Here is a 22,456-nt window from a genome sequence, read left to right on the forward strand (position 1 = left end):
TCAGTCATGGGGTACTCCACTAACTTTGATTATAGCTCTGCAATGGAGAAGAAAGCGTCTGAAGTAGTGGGGTGGTGGCAACATTAAGGCCAGCAAAGTGACAGCTGGAGACCATCTGTGTTTCATACTGGATTAGTAGGAGAAAGCCACAGGCATTCTGAGTTTTGTATTTTTTTTCAAATGTTTATGTGTATGAGTGTTTTGCTTACATTTATACATGTATGTATGTGTATGTATACATGTTCACCATGAGCATTCCCATGAATGAGCATCAGATCCCCTGGAACTGGAGTTATGGATGGTGGTGATGGGACTTGGAGCTTCTGATAGAGCGACAATGGGTCTTAACAGCTCATCTATCTCCAGCAATTGCGTTAGGTAGTCCTTAGGATTCTGGGACTACAAATCTGAACTAGGATGTCTCATGTTCTAAGTGCTTCCATTTTGCTAAATACGTTCACCATCAAATCACGATGAAGAACTGCTTCTTCAGATCTGCAATACCTCGCATACCCTAAGGTTGCTTCTTTTCTCAAGCTTGGCTTCAGAACACTGGAAGTTACTAAGAGGTAGTTGACTACCCCAACAGATTACTTGATATAGTTCTACAGCCTGGTTCCACAAGTTAGGAGGCAGTGCCTCACAGTCCAACTCAGTCTCCAGGCATCTCTAAACTAGTGAGTACTGGCTACACAATGAGATTGTGTTCAGGTGTGCACTGATAATGAACCAACCAACTTAACATTGTTACTCTAGGAAGAAGAACTGTTGGAATTCAGTCTCACTTCTAACTGTAACTGGTTTTTAAAATATGAGGGGAAAAAAAAGTTCTTGTCACTCAAGTTTTAGGGAAACATTTTATAATTTATGTATAAAATTTCAGTAAGAAACAATGTAAAATGACAAGAATATCCACCTTACATTAAGAGTCAAAATAATAAAATAAAACCCAAATTAAAAAAAGACAAAAAACCCAAAACAATGAAAAACCCACACACAATGAATGTAAATTTTAATTATAAAACAAGAATATGAACAGAGCATTTAAAATGATCTCAGTCGTTTTGGCAACTCATCATATCATTGCAAGAAACAAATCTGTTCTTAAGAAAACATTATTTTATGAAAAACTTAAGTTGGACAGTTTGTTCATTATGGGAGTTAAAACATGTTTAAAAAAGAACCTGGAGATAAAACCAGTTTCTATCCTGAAATAACTGTATAAAACAACATGACATCTTGAAGCTGAATAGACTGGAACAATCTCATCTTCAAGCATTTCTCTTCACTGAAACAGACAATATGGAGATGGGGCAGAAGCTTGGGAATAGCACAAAGGAGAGGAATGAACCCACAGAGGGCGTAGGGCGCAACTTTACCTGAACCAGTCATTTGTGTTAATGGAGCTGGTGGTAAAGTCACAGAGGCAGGGATTACTGGAAAACAAGTTACATTCTTAAAAACCAGTCACGACTGTGGACGGAAAGTGGCGGAGTCCTTTCTTCACCTAAACTACTTGACTTGGATGCATGCGTGAGTTTCTGTTTCCTGCCAGGCCATATGCAGATAGTTACAGGGCAGGTAGAGTCTTAGAACTCTTTTACTAATGACTGCATAGCATTTAAAACCTTTTTTTCATTAAAAAAAAATAATAAAAATAAAATAAACAGATATATAGTAAAGTTCACAGATAAGATTTCTCTGTAAAATAAATAAAGTGTTCATTGATTAGCATCATACATTGAGTAAAATACAGCCTATTTTTACATGTTTATATATTATACACAGATCCCCAGGGGGTAGCCTGGTGTCTGATGGGCTAGAAGGATTGCATTAGTGATGTGTCTCATTGGGAAACCCCAATTTCCACTGTTAAAATATACACCTACTTTGCTGAGTTCAGATACAAAGTAAACTTATCTTCCTTTATCTGAAGTGAATGTACATAATACCGTCTATGAACAATGGTTTATAAAGCTGTTTAAAACATATTAAGAACAAGCTTGCACCTAGGAACTTACAGCACATGCAAATCCTTTCCTTATTTTAAAAAAGAAAAAGCCCATGGGGCAAAGCTTGTCCTTTTTCTCTCCACTGGGTTGTTCTTCAGGAAGCCAGGGCCAGGGCGCCAGCATTACCGCTTTGCCTTTTTCATAGGGGTTTCGTCCACTCTCTGCTGGCCTCTTGTTCGAGCTCCAGGAGGACTGACTTCTCTCTTGCGCTTGATGGAAGGAGAGAGCTGCACCTTTGGTCTGCATTGAACAAAAACCAAGACAGTGAGGAAAGTTAAAATTTGCTGCTTCAAATAACTTGGAGTTCTTTAAAACGTGACACTGGAGGAAAACCCTCACAGTATTTAATACTAGAAGTAGCTGGAATGGTCTGGTTCTTGACCTTGAACAGAGCACAGACGGGGCTCTGGAGGACCACAGAACCCTGCACTGTCCCAGCCCTACCCATGAGGTGCTGACCTTGGTCTTATCAACATCCTTTCCTAGACCCTTGACTGATTGAGCCACACACAATCCCAACTTGAAACAATGAGCAAGAACACAGCAGGACTTCAACCAAGCATCTGGCAGAATCAAAACCATGCTGCACCAAGGAGCAGAGACGCCAGCTGGCAAAGTAAGAGGTTTAGAGGAGCAGGGTAACTGACCTCAGTCATATCATCATCCTCAGACATGTACAACTCTTGCTGGATCTCTGAGGCTTCTAGGACAAAGTGAGCCAGAGCACAGTGCATGTCTTTACATAACCAGCTTCCTACTTTCAGCACTCTGGACTGTTGTCCAAGCACTACTGTGGTCAAACAAATAACCCTTCTTTCTTCATGCTTTGGCAAGTGATTTCTTTTCCTCTTTTGAGATAAAGCGTCATGTAGCCTAGGCATGCCTTGAACTCCCTGTGCAGCACAGGATGACTATGAACTTCTGATCTTCTATGCATAATCATGCCCTGCTTACGCAGTGCTGGGAATCCAACCCAGGACTTCATGCCCTCTAGGCAAGCACTCTTCTGAGCCACATGCTCAGTTCTTTTTCCTAGTCATCCTGTATGACCCATCTGACCAATTTTTTTTTTTTTCAGCTCCAGCTCAAAAGCCCTCCTCCTCTTGGAAGCCTTCTACAGCACAGAACAAGCAGCTTCCTCCCCAGACACTACACAGTGCTTTTGACTTTTACCACAGCATTAGGTGGTATAACTCGTCCCCTTTGCTTTTTCAGACTGTAGGTTACAATCAGTATTTTAAAGCAATGTGGTAATAGAGGATGACAGAAAATGCCACTGTCACTACCACTATCAAGTTTTACTAGTGAGCATTTGGTTTGTTACAGTAGCTAGAATCTGAGCACCACTTGTATTAGTAAACATTTGATAGTGAGTTGCTATCAAAACTTTGAAAGTCTTATGCACATTCATTTCTTTCATTAGAAAAGATATTTCTCTGGGCAGCTGCTAAGATTAATCATGTTATGTAGCTATACTGCCAATATCTGTTCATCCCATGGTAAGCAAGCAGCAAATTCTTATAGATGAATTAAAAAGTTGGAAAACTATGGCTGGGCTGTGGTGGTGGCACACACTTTTAATCCCAGCACTCGGGAGGCAGAGGCAGGTGGATCTCTGTGAGTTCAAGGCCAGCCTGGTCTACAAGAGCTAGTGCCAGGACAGGCTCCAAAGCTACAGAAACGACATGCTTACTGTTCATCTGATAGCAAAAGAAAACACACCAAGTTGAATAGTGTTGCAGATAATATGGTTCTTACAGGTTATCTATGAATAAGCTGAGAATAGCTAAGGAAGATGTTTGTTAATAACCCATTCCAAGCTGTGATATGGGAAGCCACAGGCCACAGGGAACACTAAGTTACTATTGAGCTGCTTACAGCAGGAGCCAGTGTTGTGCTGTGAGTTGTTAATGGGGAGCAGAATCTCTAGTCAGGCTCCCTTTTTCTTCTTGTGGGAGCTTGGTATATTGATCAAGCCCTTTCCTTATACCCAGAAGCCTGCTAAAAGTACAGACTTAGAGGCCCAATGCTTAACAGTCACAACTGGCATGTCCACCATGTGATTCCTCTGCACATTCAATTCTGAGAAACATGCAACCAGACTGTCCTGATTCTGACATGTACATGGAAAATAAGAATGAATATTTTATCTCACCCAGCAAAGATGAGAATTTTCTTCCTTTCTAAGACTGGTTGATGGATCAGAGTACAAACATATTACAAGTGTGCTATGAGGATCGAGCACTATAAGAGAGTGCAGAACAATCTTTGTATTCATGGAATCATCTTTTGTTTATGAATATTACCATATACACAGAGCAAAACAAGTTCCCAACATCAAGGAAGAAACTTAACAGTTCAGGGCGAGAAGCAAAATTAGGCTACCTACACCATTGCCACCTGTCATTACCAACTGTTCAGGGCAGACTGCAGACGCAATAGAAAGGCGATGAGAAAGGGCTGCGACAGAGAAGACGCCCTGAAGGAAGGGGGCTTGAAGAAAGGAAGACCTGACTCACCGAAGCAGGCGGTGAGCACCCACTGCTTTAGCACAGCAGAGGCAAAGAAGGAGGACGGTGGAAGCAGAAGAGAATCAGGCTGCGGTGGAAGTGCAAGCTGCAGGTGGCTGTTTGAGAGGGCTTTTGTTTTGTTTCCTCCACAGTACTCTAAACCAGACACGACTAAGCCGTGACATGCTTCACCACATGGTGCACATTAAACTAAGCGCTCAGACATGCAATCACTTGAGAAGAAACATGCCTGACTTTAGTCTTTGTACATGAAAGGCTCACAAGAGTCAAGGACAAGCTTGTACGTCTAGGTTACATGGCAAAGACACTTTTATTTTAGGCCTTCCTATTTCCGGAAACCCATGATCCCCCCAAGACAGCTATTCTTAAGAAAATAGGAAAGCATTACTTGGGAGTTAAACAACTTGAAGAGTAGGCAGGGACTTACCTTCCTAATGGGGGAGATTTACTAACTTTTTCGCTGGTAGATAACTTCTCTTTTGCTAACTTTTGGCGATTTCTAGGAGAAACTGTTTCTGGGATGCCAAGTTTGGATGTTGCACGTGTAGATGGCTTGCTATGATGCTTTCTGAAACACATTATAGAGAAACTGGGCAATAGTAGAACCGGATTCTCTAGGCCATTGGACTACTGGAAAGGAAGAGACTTCTCATGGGCCAGACAGCTATGGACACTCAAAGAATCAAAGGAGCTGGGTCTCTTGATAACTGCTATTAGAGACTTCGGTGTTAATCAAGACTAACTCTACCTCCAGGACATTTTCTTTGCATATTTCACCACAATTGAGAAGATGACCCTGAAAAGAGCAAATATGTTGGCTGGACACCAAAGAGTTTATCAAAACAGAGTAAGAGGCTAAAGCTATTGATGGCACGACTCACAGCGCTAAATGCACAGTGGTCAGTTATAAAAGAAAGAAATCAGATTAGGAAGAGCTAACTTTTAAGAGAAAAGGAAGAGAAGGGACTTATTTAGTGTATGATATAGTACAGGATTCAATTAGAAACAACTCTAATTTGAATGCATATTGAAATCAGTTATCTATAAGATCAGAAAAACCCTTCTAGATTATTTAGTCCACATCTGATGTGGAGCATTTGTCTCTTAGAGAGGATATAGACTAGAGAGCAAACATGATTAAGATGACAAGGAAGCACAGGACAAAAAGAAGGCCTGGAAAGTGTCCTCAAATACTTAAGGGAAATCATTATGAGGCACCAAGAGATGAACTTGAAACAAGAGCAAAAGGCATAGGGAGGCTGGCTTCTACAGTGCACAGGAAGAGAAAGCCAGGGTGGAAGAGGTTCGTCTGCCCCTGAGGTCTGTGCAAGAGCAGGACTAATACAGAGGAGGTGCTGTGACTTAGGTGCTCAAGGTTAGCAATACCAACGGGTCTCAGAGTGCACAGCTGACCACGAGGACCCAGGAAACCACACGATACCAGAGTTCTAGGACCAATCAACAGATGCTGAGAAATTTAAACCAAACAGAAAAGCATCTGTTAATAAATCATATAATTCAGGCTGGAGTGTTTCAGTGGTTAAGAATACTGGTTGCTTGCTCTTTCAGAGGTCCTGAGTTCAATTCCCAGCAACCACATGGTGGCTCAACCATCTATAGTGGGATCTGATGCCCTCTTCTGGCATAAAGGCATATATGCATACAGAGCACATTCAATAAAATAAATCTTAAAAACAAACAAAACAAAAAACAATTCATGTTTTTATAACATTGATAACTTAAGTAATCACTAACCTATAAATTATGACTTATTCTTTTAAAAATGTATTTTCCTTATTCTTAAATAATACCATGCATGTATATAATGCAATTTGGTTATGGTTTTGAAAGGCATGACTACTAGTGATTGTTGGATACACTCCGGAAGACAGAAAATCTAAGGAACTTTCTGTAGTTGAGCCCCACTACACTTAAGGATTTCTAGGATTGTAAGAGGGAGGCAGAGGTACTAATGAGATAGGGTGGCTGCACCCATGTACAGGGTGCTACATTCTAGCATATTCACTATCTCACTAGGGCTCTTGGCTCAGTGACTCCTATTTATCTCAGCTGTCCCTCCTCTTCAACCCCTCCCTCCAAAAGCCCAACAGTGGGCCGTTTTAACTTTAGCCATGTGAGCTCCTGATTGTGTCTTTTGTCTTTAAATAATCTCACTCTTTTGAGAAATCAAACCATGTTGCCAAAGACTAAGAATGTCTAAGTTTGGATGCTATAGAAATGGGTTGATTTTAAACGTTTGTAAACATGATACAGTATTACTTTATTATGGGAACAGGTGTTAAGGGTAATACTTTCAAAGAAAATATTTTCGACCTTTTTGATTAACTGTGGAGAATGAAATTATAGAAGATTATGGCAAGATCAACAGTGTGTGAATGACACTGAAAATGGGAAAGTCTTGATTTGGAAAGCGCTGGTGAACACTAGGAAGGGCTGTGCAGCACGGCCCCCTCATCTCTCACGGTACACAGTAAGAAAGGGCACTGCTGGGTCAGCAGGTGCAGGGACATGGGAGAGCTAGGGAGGAGTCTTATGGGCAAATACTACAATAGGTTTTCTTCCTTTAGGGCTTTGCCAAACCTGAAAATTTTCATTTTATTTTATGTATATTAACTTAGAAGAAGCAGAGAGAACTGACTTCTTTAAACTCATGGGCCCAGTTTCCCCCTAAAGTTTTGTGCCTCTACTAAGGTTTGAGAGAACATACTTTAGGGAAACACACAAAACTCAGGCAGTACATCAGGATCAGCACAGGTAATGACTATGTGTGGGCCTCTGGGCTCCTGCATGGTCCTTAGCACACAGTGTCTGAGAAAATAGATGCTTTAAAAAAATGTCTGGAGAGAATTGACAGTTTTCATCAAACAAGCCTTTAAACCAGGCAAAGCCGTTCAAGTAATCTCCCAGTAACTGAGACAGAAAATACATTCTCTATGAGATGACACAGTCAAGAAGAGAACACGGACAGGAACCAGCTTCAAAAGAGTCTCATGACACCTGGAGCTGCTTCCAGAAAGAGCAGCTGCTGACGGCCTCTGGAGGCTCTTGGTTGTTCCCATTACCTCTGTGCCTCTGATCTAGTGGTAGATCTCGTGGTGGCTCCCAAGGGCTCATCCTCCTCCTCCTCTTCCTCTTCCTCATCAGACTCCTGATCTTTTCTGTCCTCAGATGTTTCCGAAACTGATTTCTGGCGCTTTCTTTCTGGCTCTGAGGATTCTGTTCAGAAAGAAGGGTAACACCTGGACTATACTATTCCCAAAGACACTTCCAAAGGACAGTCATGGAGTAGAACTTAGGATATTAGCAACTTGGAAGCAGAAGAAGTGCTTTTCCATTTCCTTTTGGTTTCAGTACTTGCAATTCACAACTGTTTACCTTAATCTCAAACACATTTGGGATAGTTTACTTATGCAGTTCACAGCCAGCATTTGCAAAAAATTCACATGAGCTCAGAAAAGCATCTGGGATGTGCCATTTCTGGCAGGGATTAGAGCATTTCACACACATTTATGCAACATTAATTCTAGTTGCACCCAGCTGGATTTTTCTTCATCCAAAAAAGGTTTATTTTTTTTTAAAAACGTGTAATTTTTGAAATAATAAGACTGCAATTAACAATGTACAGATGTATTTATTTCTTGTGTTTTTTTGTTTTGTACTCTAATTTGCTTTGTTACATTTTTTAAAACAAATTTATTTATTTATTTATTTATTTATTTATTTATTTATTTATTTAACATCTCAGTTAAAGTTTCCTCTTTCTCCTTTCCTCCCACTCCCCTCTCATCCCCTCCTCTGTTCCCACCCTGCAATCTGCTCCTTTTGTTTCTGTTTAGGAAAGGGCCGGTCTCCCATGAGCATCAACAAAACATGACATATCAAGTTGCAGTAAGACTAAGCACCCCCACTCCTATTTTTTTAATTGACCTGTTTACTAAAGAGAGAGAGAGAGAGAGAGAGAGAGAGAGAGAGAGAGAGAGTCATACCAGCGTCATCTGATGAAGTCAGTGAGCGTTTGGGCTTTCTTCCTCTCCGACGCATACTTGCTAATTTTTCTTCACTATCATCCTAGAAGCAACAGCATTAAAGTTGAAAGTGTAGTTAGCTGAGCATTTATTAAACTTATTTCTAGAAGATAAATCTTAATGAGAAAACTAACACTTACATTGCTTGTATCTTTTTCTTGTAGGTTGGATGTTTCTTTATTAGACTCATCTTTAAAAAAACAGAAATTAAATTTCATCAGTAGGTCTGGCCCATTATATCTGTTATTATTCTAATGCTAATATACTGTTATACAATTAGTCAGTTTGGATGTTTTTTCAAGATTTGGGAATATCAGCAAATACCACAATGAAAGATCTTCGGAAGGTAACCTACATGCAAACAAAAAATTGGGGTTTGCAGAGGTAACTAGCTCAGTAGTGAAATGCCTGTCTTGGAAGCATGGGGGCCCGATTTCAGACCCTCAAACCAACATGCTGGTGAAGTGGAGAGAAAGCCATGAGCCTAACTGGTGATTCCCAAGCTGATGAGAGACCCTGTCTCAAAGGAGGCAGATGACATTCCTGACGATAACACCTGAGGTTTTCAGCTGACCTCCACATGCAGTGCAGACATACGTGCACACAACTACATCACCTTGCCCTACTCTCATATATACATATTAAAAAAGCAAACATAAAATGTACTTATATTTCATATATAACTCATTCACATGGCCAGAGGTAATATGCGATATTTTTAGTGCATCTGTATTCTGAGAGCAATCCACAGGAAAGTTATGGAAGTTTCCACTTTATCATGTCAACACTGGAAAAGTTTTGGATTCTGAAGCATTTCAGACTTTTGAATAGAGATGCTTCTTTTAAATCTCAGCACTGCTCTATAAATACTTCAATCTCAGTTTACAGTTTGGAAAAAGTATTTTGAATAACTTGGTTTCTATAATTTGTTCAGTCACATAATTCATGAGCAGAGTGGTATTTGGATTCTTTTCACTCCAGATACACATATCAGGGAAACACACAAACAACTACAGTAGAAGTCTGTTGGTAGACTATACTTTATTCTTGAAACATCTGTCTTACGTTGAGCCTATAATTCGTGATCCTAGAGAAGCTAAATAAGAAGGTGAACCCAAAGAAAAACATATTTATCCTCCTGGATATTGGAAGTGGAAAGATTGCTGGGCAGGGGTGGGGAGCATGGGGATGGGGGTAAGGGGAGATGAGGAGAGAGAAGGGAGAAGGGGAGGATAGGGAGAGCTTGGGGGAATGGGATGGTTGGGATGGAGGAGGGGTGGATGTGGGAGCAGGGAAGTAGATATCTTAATTAAGGGAGACATTTTAGGGTTGACAAGAGACTTGACTCTAGAGGGGTTCCCAGGTGTCCAAGGAGATGTCCCCAGCTTGTTCCTTGAGCAGCAGAGGAGAGGGTGACTGAACTGGCCGTATTCTATAGCCAAACTGACGAATATCTTCCATATCACCATAGAACCTTCATCTGGCGATGGATGGAGATAGAGACAGAGACCCACACTGGAGCACTAGACTGAGCTCCCAAGGTCCAAATGAGGAGCAGAAGGAAGGAGAACATGAGCAAGGAAGTAAGGACCACGGGGGTGCGTCCACCCACTGAGTTGGTGGGACTGATCTAATGGGAGCTCACCAAGGCCAGTTGGACTGGGACTGATGGAGCATGTGATCAAACCGGACTCTATGAATGTGGCTGACGTGGAGACTGACTGAGAAGCCAAGCACAATGGCACTGGGTTTTGATTCTACTGCATGGATGGGCTTTGTGGGAGCCTAGTCTGTTTGGGTGCTCACCTTCCTGGACCTGGGGGGAGGGTGGGAGGACCTTGGACTTCCCATAGGGTAGGGAACCCTAACTGCTCTTTGGACTGGAGATAGAGGGGGAGGGGGAGGGGGAGAGGAGGGAAGTGGGAGGAGGTGGAAATTTTTAATAAAAAAATAAAATAAAAAATTAATCTAATAAATAAATAAATATCTGTCTTATGTAGACATTACAATTTTCTGAGAACACGTTATGATAAGGAAAATAAAGATAATGTAGTATATTATTTGCATATAAAATTATGGGCAAATACTCAAAAACTTGAGAGTTTTTTTTTATTTTTTTTGGTGGGGGGTAGGGGAAGTGTCTAATTTTGTAGCCTAGGCCACCATGCTGGGCTTCAAAGGTTCTACTCCTCAGATGAAGAGCGTATTTTCTCTTTTCTGAAAGCTCACTAATAAACATGGAAAAGTTAATCCAATAAGAACAAAGAAGTCTGTCCTAAGCTGGTCATCATTACCCAGACTCAGAAACTAACAAAAAATCAAAACCACCACATAAATCACATAGATCACAAGCTTTACAGTGAGTCTGAGGTATAGAAACTTCTCTTATGGATTTAAATACTATCACAAAAGAAGGCTAAAAACCCAACAGAAGCAGAGTCTTCCTTTCTTAACAAAACAGAAATAAAAATGTCAAAAGTCAAAAAAACTCAAATAACAAAACAACCTTAATTTACCAAAAGACAAGAAAAAACACGAAGCAAGATCAAAAGCTTATAGATAATTAGGTGTGTAAACACTGTAGACAGGTTTCTGTTCTTGCTGTGTCTTGCTGATCAAGACTGTATGCTTTCTCAAGTTACATTAACAGCTGTCATATTCGTCCTCTTTTTATATTATCAACCCGTTAAACCCACTGATACTTTTTTCTTTCATTTAAAAAATCATTAAGCTAGGAGGTTAAAATGTACAAACTGTTAAAAATCTGGAAAAGACAGACTAAATAATAATACTTTTATTTCTACTAGCTTCCCATCTGGGGGCAACCACTGGATGGTTTGGGATTTTTTTTTGGGGGGGGGGATCTCCCCTTTTAGAATGAGGATAAAATACTTGAAATGGTGGTGCACGCCTTTAATCCCAGCACTCGGGAGGCAGAGGCAGGCGGATCTCTGTCAGTTCGAGACCAGCCTGGTCTACAGAGCTAGTTCTAGGACAGGCTCCAAAGCCACAGAGAAACCCTGTCTCGAAAAAACAAAAAACAAACAAACAAACAAACAAAAAAACTCTCAGGTCTGGAGGCTACAGAAGGTTCTTCTGCAAATTCTTATTCCTCTGAGCACAGTAGGTTCTCGGGATGAGTCCTTGTTTTCATGATAACATGCTCCAAAGAGCTACTTCTTCCATTTCATCTCAGCACTAACACAGCATTCAGCAGCTCAGACACTGCAGTCATCTCTCTCCAGCCTTCACTATTCTGCCTTCTACTGCCTTGTCCTTTTGTGATGTCACTGTCCCAGATTGAAACTCTGACTAAAGAAGAAAAACAGTGTGTATGTAACAAAAAGCCAACTCATTTCAAGGAGAAACGATGAAATTGCAAAATCTCCCTTAATACCCAGGATACGTTCGCTAAAACCCTCTGAACAGTCCTTGTGCATGAACTGAAAACACAGCAGCTCCTTAGACCACAGGCAGAGGAATTTCTAGTACATACCTGCTTGGCTGGTTTTCAGTTTGCTGCTAGGTGGAGATTGTTCTACCTAAGTTTAAATGAGCAAAAATTAAGATGAACAGTTTGTCATCATCATACAGAAAAGCAACCAGTAAATTTTAAGCTGTTTACTTAATACACAATCAGAATAATGGTGACCTATTTGCTGTGGCTAGTCAAGAAGAGCTAGCATGTGGGGGTGCCCACGCGTCTGAACAATCTCTAACAAGTGTCTTTTGTGTCTTCCTACCGTCATGCTGCAACTCTAAAGACTAAATGCCAGAAGAACGAAATGTCAAAGCTGTCTGTTTTCCCTGAGGCCAGCACGCCCTTTGACACACGGGTCTCTGACTCTGCAGTCCTACAGTACTATGAGAGAAGCACTTTAGGTGCTACAGCACTTCATAGAAAGCAGTCTCAAAGGGTTACATTGCTGGCCACAGGCCACAGGTCTGGGAGGAAGTGACAAAGCTGAGGTTTAAATCCAAAGTGATGGTTTCTAGACCACAGCTCCCCACCACTGAAGTACATGGAATGAAATCCTCAAACATGACGATTTCATTGGGTATGTACTTCAGAGTCACAGATAAGAGCATTCAGCGAGATAAAGGAGCAGTACCGGAGAAGGCTGACTTAATAAAGCATCTGCTCCATAGGCTGGGATTGTAGTGCCTGTATAAAAACCTGATACAGTGGTGAACACTGGTGACCCAGAGTTGGTGGGAGAGGCAGGTTGATCCTGGAAGTTTCCTGGTCGGCCACTGTACCTGAACCATGAGCTATAGGCTAACTGAGAGATCTTGCCTCAAAAGATAAGGTGGGGAATTATAAGGAGGGCACCGGATGTCAACTCTGGTCTTCATGTGCATATGCACATGCATGTATTTAAACAAGTGCTCCGACATGAACGCACATATACACTACACTCATACCCACACAAATAGCACTGATGATTCCTCTGCTCTAAAATTAGGGTATATTAAGTATAAAAACAAATCAAGAGAAAATCATAAAGCAGCAAAGGTTATCAGAAACTTCCCTTGTAAAGTCACTACTTGAAACCACACAAAACAGTGAACTTCTATATTTTAACCAAGGTGCTCTACTTTTACATAGCTGAACTTCTAGGTACAGATGGAACCGCTTAATAACAGCTACTGAACTGTGCATAGGAGGATACTACTAGTCAATGCATTATCTGAATGGGTAGCCCACATTTTAAGAAAGTCTTTTCAAGTAAATAAGTAAAACAAAGTTGTTCACAGCACTAGATGCTCACAGGCCAAGAGCACATATCTGAATAGATCTTTTCTCATCTTTTGCAATTACTTACAGTGGTAATGTCAGTCTCTGCTTTGGAGTCTTCTTCTAAAGAAATAATAAAAAAAAATTACTTAGATGGTAAGTTCAGAAAGTTCTTATGTACAACTTGAAAATGAGCCAAACACCTACTTGTTTTCAAGTCTATTTCTGCCTGGTATTTGCGAGGTCTTCCTCTTTTCCTTTTAGTAGTTATTGGCTGATCGTCCTGTAGTGATAAGAGGGAAGTGAAAAAAAAAATGCCCAACAGTAAAAGAATAATTTATTCAACTGTATCGACTCAGAGTTCCCTTGCTAACAGGAATGGAACCAAACCTAGGCATGATGTTCAAAGTCTTGCATTTATTCTCACTGCAGTCCCTTGCTTAGAGAGTACTGACAGTCCTGACTCTAGAGTTCCACGGGGGTAACGGCTCAGTGAGCGCTATCCCAGACAAGAACTATGTCTGCCCATTTAAACTGGGATTTGGTTTAAGCTACTTGTGGCTAAATGCCATCTCCTACAAAAAATATAGAAATCTAGTGAGTTTCTCACAAGAAACTGTTAAAGAGTTGGTACACTACCTATGGCTGGTTTAGATTTAGAGGGCTGTTTCAGGCCACTCTCATTCTCTGACCCAGAAGCTCCCTATGAATGATTAGGTTGGAAGCAAGCAGGGCTGGCATGGCCTTAGTGAAGCTGCAGCCTCCTGAGAACCTGTGACCTTGCCTCACCAAAACTGGGTCTCCATGGATGCGCCTACTGCTCCCATTTCCTCATTTTCTCCTGCAGCACTAAGCTGCTAGGCCAGGAACCCAACAGTGCCCATGTAGAGCATTGTACTGACCATATGTGATGATGACATAAGTAGGTTTTATATAAATGCTTCGATGAGATAAGATTAAAAAGAACGAAATTAATCAGAATGACATGAATAAAGTATACTGTTTGGAACAGAGTCCCACTGCACTGAAACTGGCTAAAAACTACTTATGAAAAACTCATGCAGAGCAACAGGAAACATTTTTAAGTCATTCTGAGAGAATCAATAGGAAAACCAATTCTCACCTCCTGTGACTTGATACCGTCATCTTCATTCAGCTCAATCTTTTCGCTTGTACCCTCATTGCTGCTTAAATCATCTGGAAAAAAGGCACAGTTCAATGTGGTGCTGATGACCAGATAAGCTTTCATCACGCCCCAGAGGATCTGTAGTCCCAGACAGACAGACAGTCACACACACTTTATTTGCATATCTTCATTATTAAAACCAACAAGCCTGATTTAGTTAACTAAGAAACAGCATACTTTTAGAAGAGAATCTAACTTAAAAATGATCCCCAAACTTAAGCATAAGGTACTATGTTCACTGGGGGGAGCAAATGGGCAAAAGGACATTCCACAGGTGAAGTTTAGTGTTGGTTTAGCTGCCAACACCCATGAGCAGGGCTTTCACTCACCTCTGTCTTCCAGGGAAGTACTGTTTGACTTTGAACTCATTTTAGAGAATTCCTCCAGATCTCTAGAGTTCTCTTCCTGTGGAGAATTTGAACAAGATCAGAAGCTCCATTTTCAAATTTAACTTTGCCTTCATTTGTACTCCCCTGAGTTTCTCTCAATAACAATTTCCTAACTGTCATTTAGAATAGTTTGAAAAATGTGTTTAAAAACATAACCAGTATTGCAGTTAGTAGAACTGTTAAAAAGAGATTTAAAAAAAATTGAAGGCAGAAAAGCAAGTTTAGATATAAAACACCAAGGTCAGGGTTAGTTTTACATTCTTTCTCCAAAATGTACCTTTTCTACAAGACACTCCAAAGGAAGAATTACTATAAATTATATTTCTTTATGGAGTGGTAGAGGAGAGTAGTACAGTGAAGGATTAGGAGAGAATATACCAAAAAGAACATCTAAGGATTCAGATGAGCTAATTTAAAGTATTAATCCCTAACAGTGAAATTATTCACCATTAGTTGAAAAAAGTTTTGAGCATGAAACATCAAGTGAACCCTGACAGCTACAATAATGACTGGCCTGGCAAGACATGGCCGTAAGTGCTACAGTGGCATGAACACCATGGAAGCAACCAACCACTTTCTAATTAAAGTCTCATTCCACAAGATAAAACTCATACTTGTGCTACTGCCGGGCAAAGAACTCATGACGGGACTACTATTTCTGCTAAATGGACACAGTATTAAACTGACTCTTAAATTACTTTCTATTATACCCAGAGATGCATCTCTTAACCCTCATCAGAGAAGCTTCTATTTGTAGTAGACAGAGATTAACACAGAGATCCATGACTGGTCAAAGTGCAGAGAATAAAAGAATGCTGACTGCTCAGCCCTAAATGGGACATCTACATCGTATCCCCTCCTCCCAAGGCTCAGGATCTTCACAGGAAAAGGGGCAGAAAGACTGTAAGAGCCAGAGGCTGTGGATGACTCCAAGGTAAAAGAGTCCTTTGGATACAGCAGGGAAGCTGCACATATAAACTCACAGTAACTGACAGTATGCACTAGCTCTGTGGTACAAGCTCAGGCCAGAAAACAACTCGATATGGAAAGGGAAGACAGATCTCAAGTCTCAGCCCCAGCTGAAGAGCTACTGACAATGGACAGCTACTGGTAGAAGGAGAGTCAGTTCTCGTTAAAGTGTTTCCCCTGGTGAGTTTATCCCACTCCAGTGCAAGGCCATCCAAGAATATATGGGTAGTACAACTGAACTTAACATTTAAAAAAAAAGTTTCTGGTGAGTAGGAAAGGGATGGGAACAAAAATATATATCTAACATGTGTTGAAAACATCTTTTGGTTAGTCAAGGATCACTAATAGGAAAATCAGTTCTGGTGCTCTACTGTAAAAGTAGTATGACGACAGATAGTAGCAATGTAGTATATTAAAAACTGCAAGACAGAATTTTGAGTGTTTTCTACCACATTGAAGCAATAATATTTAAAGAAACAAATAAGCTTATTTATTTGAACACTGCACTTATACATGTACCACACTACAACATGGTCTCTCACCACAAATATATATGTGTGTGTGTCAATTAAAACCTAAGTTAAAGTTTAAACAAAACTCCACAAAATGTTTACAACACTAACATACTCAAAAGAAGCAGACAAAGGGAGGAGATCAAGATAAATTTAAAAATTCAAGTTTCAATTTTACTACTCTAATGGTCTTTTATATAACTATAAGTAATTTCCATTATTATAAATTTTACTTAAATTACTTATTCATGGCCCATTATAATCCTTGTTTCTATCTTTTCTTTTCCCTGTGGCACTGGAGGGTCTAGGATTGTCTTCGCTGTCCCTTCCTTTCGCAAAGGCACTCAGTGTCACCGGGTGTTTTATCTTAGCTATTTTTAGCATGTGCTTGAGTACACATCATAGCACATGTATGAAGGTCAGAGGAGTTTTCAGGAGTCAGTTCTCCCCTTCTACCATGTTAGTCCCAGGATTTGAACTCAGGCTGTCAGACTGGCTAGCAGTGCCTTTACCCACTAAGCCATCTTGTTGGCCCACTTTTCAGGGACTTAATGAGGTATAAATATATATAAAGTAAAAATATCCACATTGTATCACAATTAAGGCTTTCTAAACATTTGAGTTTTTTGCCTACTTTGAGGCAGGTTCTTTTTCTAATAATGAGGATAACAAAAAGCTTGTGGTATCTTCTAGTAATAGCAATGTGAGCTCAGGCATTTCTCATTTGTCTGTGACTGCATAATGAATGTTTTCTTTGCAGGAGCCCTAAGTATCCACTGTGGAAGGTCACTCCAGTAAACACTAGACTAACAGATTCAGCAGGCTCATTTAACTGATTATTTGTAATCTCTAATCACTGATGCTGAAACCTAGGGGTCATTCTCAAGCCCTCTCACCTGTTCAACACCCAGCTTTCCTTCCCTAGGGTATCTTGAAAGCACTATATGGCCAGGACCAAGACAAGGAATTATGGACCATGACTGACAATGAGCTCAGTGCCTGCAGACACCAGGGCAGTCTCTGTATTATTCACAAGAATTTTAGAATAATTTTAAATAGAAAGAAGAATTAAAAAGCAGTTCTGTCATTTAATTATTAGTCTAGAGTAGTGGTTCTCAATCTTCCTAATGTTGTGACCTTTAATACAGTTCCTCATGTTGTGGTGACCCAAACATAAAATTATTTTCATTGCTACTTCATAAACGTAATTTTGCTGTGATGAATCATAATGCAAATATCTGGTTTTTTTTTCTGATTGTCTTAGGTGATCCCTGTGAAAGGGTTGTTTGAGCCTCCCCCACCAAAGAGATCATGACCCACAGGTTGGGAACTGCAGTTCTATTGGCTTCTCACTCTTTCAGCTTGGGAGGGCACAGTTTAGAACATGGAAGATCAGCCAACTGAGAAAGCCTAACAGCTATCTCTAAAGCAAACTATTTAACCTGCCCTCATTAATACTTGGACTCATGTACAGAGTGACTTCCAACTTAGACCTTTTTTATGTGCTAGAGGGTAGAAGGACAGAGGTGTGCCTGTGGTAACTGGTGTTTGCTCAAGTTCATGTGTGGCTGAAGATGCTATACAGTCTTCATGTCTATTTCCGGTTATGGGATGATTCTTACAGAATGAGTACTGGGTCCCTCAAATTCTGCAAGCTCCCAATGACATGCATGAACTCATTTTTATTCTGTTTTCCTTTTTCCAGTGCCTGGAATTTTTCCAAATTCAATTTTTAACTTCCTTTACTCTTGCCATACCAAGTTGACAATGACTTTATTGCTTCTAAAAGTGATACATATTTACTTCATGAGCCGTCATAGGAATGGTAAAATCACTTCCAACCTAGTAGACTAGTCTACAGATCACCATTACTGTGAAGTGGAACATTAAATAACTTCTGAACACAGCTTCTGTACAAAAAAATATCCATGCATGCTTTTTTTTTGCATTTATTATGTACAGTGTTCTGTCTGCATATATACCTACAGACCAGAAGAGGGCACCAGATCTCATTACAGATGGCTGTGAGCCACCACGTGGGTGCTGGGAATTGAACTCAGGACCTCTGGAAGAACAGCCAGTGCTCTCGACTACTGAGCCATCTCTCCAGCCCCTCAATGCATACTTTTTTATGTCGAAGGACTGAAGACGGAGCCCAGGGTCCTATGCACTCAAAGCAAATGCTTTATCTCTGAGGTATCAGATTTTACTTAAATTCATTATTTAAAAACTTACATGAAATTGAGGGGAAATAAAAATCTCCTTCAAACTGTTTCTCTATTAATTTAAAGGATTATCTTATGATCCTTGCTGTGAACAGGGCAATGAGGAATGAGTTAAAAGCTTATTTTTTTCCTAGGCACAAACTCACTGAAATTCATGGTACTATGCAGCTTTTCCTTCTGGCTGTTAAAAGTCCTTTCTTTTTATTTAGTTCCCCAGTTCTTGGGGACACAAGAATGGCTTTAATGAGTTGAATATCTGCATAAAACTAGAACTAGGTGGAGAAAAATAATGTGGGCAAGAGAGACAGGAAGACACCACTCAAGATGTTCCCAGAAGGAAGTGTGCAAATCTGGACAAGCAGAAAGAGGAGCAGAGGGAAGGCAAGGACCCATAGGCTGCTTCTCTGAATCCTGAGACAAATATAAGAGCAATAGGAAAAGTTCAGATCCTGGGTTGCCAGACTTGGGGCAGAAAGTATTTAGAGGCAGCATATCAACATTTCTAAGTAACACTATATATCACCACTGGTGTAAGTAGATCTATGCTAAAGACACCAGAGCTGGAAGAAAACATCTGGAAACCCTGAAAATTAAGCAAGACCACTGAGCAAAATTATAAGTGAGCACTGTAACTATTTGTCACATTACTACAATCTTGTAGATTACAAAGTAGAAAATTATCTATCTTTTATAAGAAGGTGATTATTGTTAGATATATGATATAATATAAGGATAATAAAATAAAAATTATAAGTATTTACAGTGATGCAATTTGGCTACCCTCCCTACCCCCCTCCCCCAAACTTAAAACTAATCAGTAGAAAAATACCTTTGTGTCATGTGGCTCAGTCTCAGAATACTGTCTCTGTGTTCTTTCTATTCTGGAAACCAGGACATCTGGGCTATCATCTGTAAATCAGTTTGGAATCACAAAAGAACAAAAACTAACTTAAAATGAAATACAGTTCTATTTTAGGGCAGTTGTAGTTCTTTCTTTCTCTCTCTCTTTCTCTTTCCTTCTTTTAGGTCTATGATACACTAAAGCCAAAAGTTACTGTAAATATATTTTAAATGTTCGGGATTTGAGCACTCAGCATTGGTCTTTGGCTTTGCCGAAGAAAGAGAACATGAAAAAAAAAATCTCCAAATGTTTCAAGGCATAATAGTTCACCCTAGAACTCAGGAATGGAGGCAGGAAGGAGTACTGCCAGTTCAGGGTCAGTTTAGGCTATACCTCAAGACCTTGTCTCAAAAACAAAAACTAAACAACCACCCAAAAGTTTATACTCTGAGGTCTAGTGGAAATAGCTGGGCATATGGAGCCCCAGAGACACTGTAACTTTACTTCCTTGAAAAAGTTCCATCTAAGAAACACAGCCTTGAGCTGGGACCTGGGTGTGGGAGCAGGCTGCTTGAGGAAGCAGAGTAAACCCCTCAGAGCTTCAACCTTTATTGTTGAAGGAGCTGCGGGCCTGCTTTTCATCCCGCCCGGCTCCCGCACAGCTAGCTTTACACCAGAAATAACAACACACAAACTGTATTCTTTTAAACACTGCTTGGCCCATTATATCTAGCCTCTTCTCGGCTAACTCTAGCACCTGGACTAGCCCATTTCTAATAATGTGTATAGCACCCCAAGGTGCGCTTACCGGGAAGATTCTAGCCTACGTCCATCCTGGGTTGGAGTTCATTGCGTCTGCCTTAGAGAGTAGAGCTATTGAGTCTGAGCTCACTTCCTCTTCCTTCCAGCATTCTGTTCTGTTTACTCCACCCACCTATGTTCTAACCAATAAAATGAGCCAAGGCAGTTTCTTTATTAGCCAATGACCTTCCTCCATCACTTTATTTACTAGATGCTGTGAGGAAAAACTGGGGCTGTATATAAAGAACCATGTATAGTATCCGAATGTAAAATATGAACAATTTATTACCATAAAATAATCACATGCATCTACTAAAAAAGGAGAAAAATGCATTCTTTCTCATATGTTTACTAAATATTTAATGAATTTCTACTTTGTCAGGCACTGTCCCACATGGCAGTCATTAGCAATGTGTTTCAGTCTTACACTGTAGCCCAGCTAGGCTTGGACCTAATGTCCTGTTGCTCAGTCTCTTGAGAAGCTGAGATTCCAGATCCATGCCATCAGGCCTAGCATTAAGACAGAAAATTTCATGGTGCTATGCTATTACATATTTAGATTTATTAGTATGGCCCATACACTGAAATAAATATTATTGAAAAAAATTCAGTCTTTCATCTACACTGATCATATCAAAATGCCCAACACCCTCTAGTACTCTCTAGCCATTGTACTGATAAATAACTATGGGACATCCACTATTGTAGATAATTTTGTCATATGGCTGTGTTACAGACTATATAACATCTACAGGATGATACAGAGGCATTATCACATGTGCTTTGGCTAAAGTATCTTACTAGCTCTGCCTGGTATCTGCATTCAGTGCCAGCTGGCTCAGTCATAGGCCCCTATTACAGAGACTGTGAGATGTCCACAAGTTGGGTTTTCTGTAAGAAATTGTCTAATTTCTGGATCTATGTGTGAAAAGAATCTATTGGTGCCTCAAATTAGCCTCAAAGGTTATTAAGTAAACAGTCACTATCTTTATGAATTATTTTTTGCCCCACATCATTAGATATGAATATAACTTTTCAGGCATCTAAAACAGAAGCACACATTAATACCTAGTTCGTCTTCTGAGGAGGGGTAATGCTCCTTCCTGTTTCTTTTAGACATGTGCCTTTCTTCCTCTTCAACCTGGAATTTACAATGACCATGTTATAGGCGCAGGATCTGATCCACTCAGTTAAAGTAGGGACACATAGTAATAACTTCTATCATTTACAGTAGGTAGGTACATTAATTTAAAAAAAATGTTATTAGAGACATTAGTACCTGTTGGGTGGTGGTGGTGGCACATGCCTTTAATTGCAGCACTTGAGAGAAAGAGGCAGGAGGATTTCTATGAGTTTGAGGACAGCCTGGCCTACAGAGTGAGTTCTAGGACAGCCAAGGCTGCCTGTTTTGAGAAAAAAAAAATCTGTCTCTAAAAACCAAAAACAACAACAACAACAACAAAAGGAAGAAGAAAAAAGAAAAGAAAAAAAAATTTGGCACCTTCACTTAGACTGAGCTAATAGAGTAGATGAAAGTTAGTGCAAAACGATACATTCTGAACACATAACAGGGACACAGTACCTAAGCATTACAGCAGAGGAAACAGGCAAAATGATATGTGATACAGACCACCCTAACATCCGCTTAATTTATACAAAGAAATAATATTTTGACAGCACAAATTGGAACTTTAGAAAAAAAGACACAGAGTTGGGTGGGGAGAAAAATACAGGTGGTGGGGAAGAACTGGGGTGAGGGCAAATATGATCAAAACATACATGAAACTTTCACATAACATTCAAAGCACAAACAAAACAAATAGAACCTTCTAACACCTTTCTTCACATAGAGGTTAGAACTCTACATACAACACAAGAACACTTGAGTGAACTATGCAACACACCTCTTCAGAATCTGCTTCAGCGCTGCATCCGCTTAGGGCTTCCGTGCTGTCTTTTGTACAGCTGAGTATCTCTGAATAGTAAACACAACAACAGAAATCCTCTTAAATCTGGGTGTCTGTGCACGTGGTTAGGAAAAACTGTCTAGTCATCCTGTTGCATAGCAGTTATGCAATAGGCACTGTGGATGACAGTTCAGGTGGCTTTTGATGTATTCTCCCAAAAGCGCTGTTGTGTGTCAGTGTGAAATGTGAATAAACACGGCCCAAGCATGAAAGGATTATGCCAGTGCCACAAAACTGAA

At 40.2% G+C, this 22,456-nt stretch overlaps 1 protein-coding gene across 5 annotated transcripts in view; it reads right to left on the reverse strand.

Moving 5' to 3' along the window:
• Positions 1 to 995: 995 nt before the first annotated feature.
• Bod1l1 (biorientation of chromosomes in cell division 1 like 1) overlaps positions 996 to 22,456 on the reverse strand; it is a 55,357-nt gene continuing 33,896 nt past the window's right edge. For 4 of the 5 annotated variants that reach the window (XM_050150190.1, XM_050150189.1, XM_050150187.1 and 1 more), the window contains exons 15-27: positions 22,155 to 22,225; positions 21,319 to 21,391; positions 19,438 to 19,517; positions 14,843 to 14,918; positions 14,451 to 14,524; positions 13,535 to 13,610; positions 13,416 to 13,450; positions 12,086 to 12,131; positions 8,730 to 8,779; positions 8,551 to 8,632; positions 7,627 to 7,780; positions 4,971 to 5,111; positions 996 to 2,252 (exon numbers count right to left, since the gene is read on the reverse strand). In XM_050150190.1, coding sequence (XP_050006147.1) covers positions 2,135 to 2,252; positions 4,971 to 5,111; positions 7,627 to 7,780; positions 8,551 to 8,632; positions 8,730 to 8,779; positions 12,086 to 12,131; positions 13,416 to 13,450; positions 13,535 to 13,610; positions 14,451 to 14,524; positions 14,843 to 14,918; positions 19,438 to 19,517; positions 21,319 to 21,391; positions 22,155 to 22,225 — 1,076 coding nt within the window. In that variant the 3' untranslated portion in view covers positions 996 to 2,134. The remainder of the gene's footprint in view (positions 2,253 to 4,970; positions 5,112 to 7,626; positions 7,781 to 8,550; positions 8,633 to 8,729; positions 8,780 to 12,085; positions 12,132 to 13,415; positions 13,451 to 13,534; positions 13,611 to 14,450; positions 14,525 to 14,842; positions 14,919 to 19,437; positions 19,518 to 21,318; positions 21,392 to 22,154; positions 22,226 to 22,456) is intronic. The other variant, XM_050150188.1, reaches the window with a different exon arrangement.

Source organism: Alexandromys fortis, unplaced genomic scaffold, assembly GCF_014885135.2.
Source record: "Alexandromys fortis isolate MF-2015 unplaced genomic scaffold, M_Fortis_MF-2015_v1.1 scaffold_0, whole genome shotgun sequence".
Classification (NCBI taxonomy): Eukaryota; Metazoa; Chordata; class Mammalia; order Rodentia; family Cricetidae; genus Alexandromys; species Alexandromys fortis.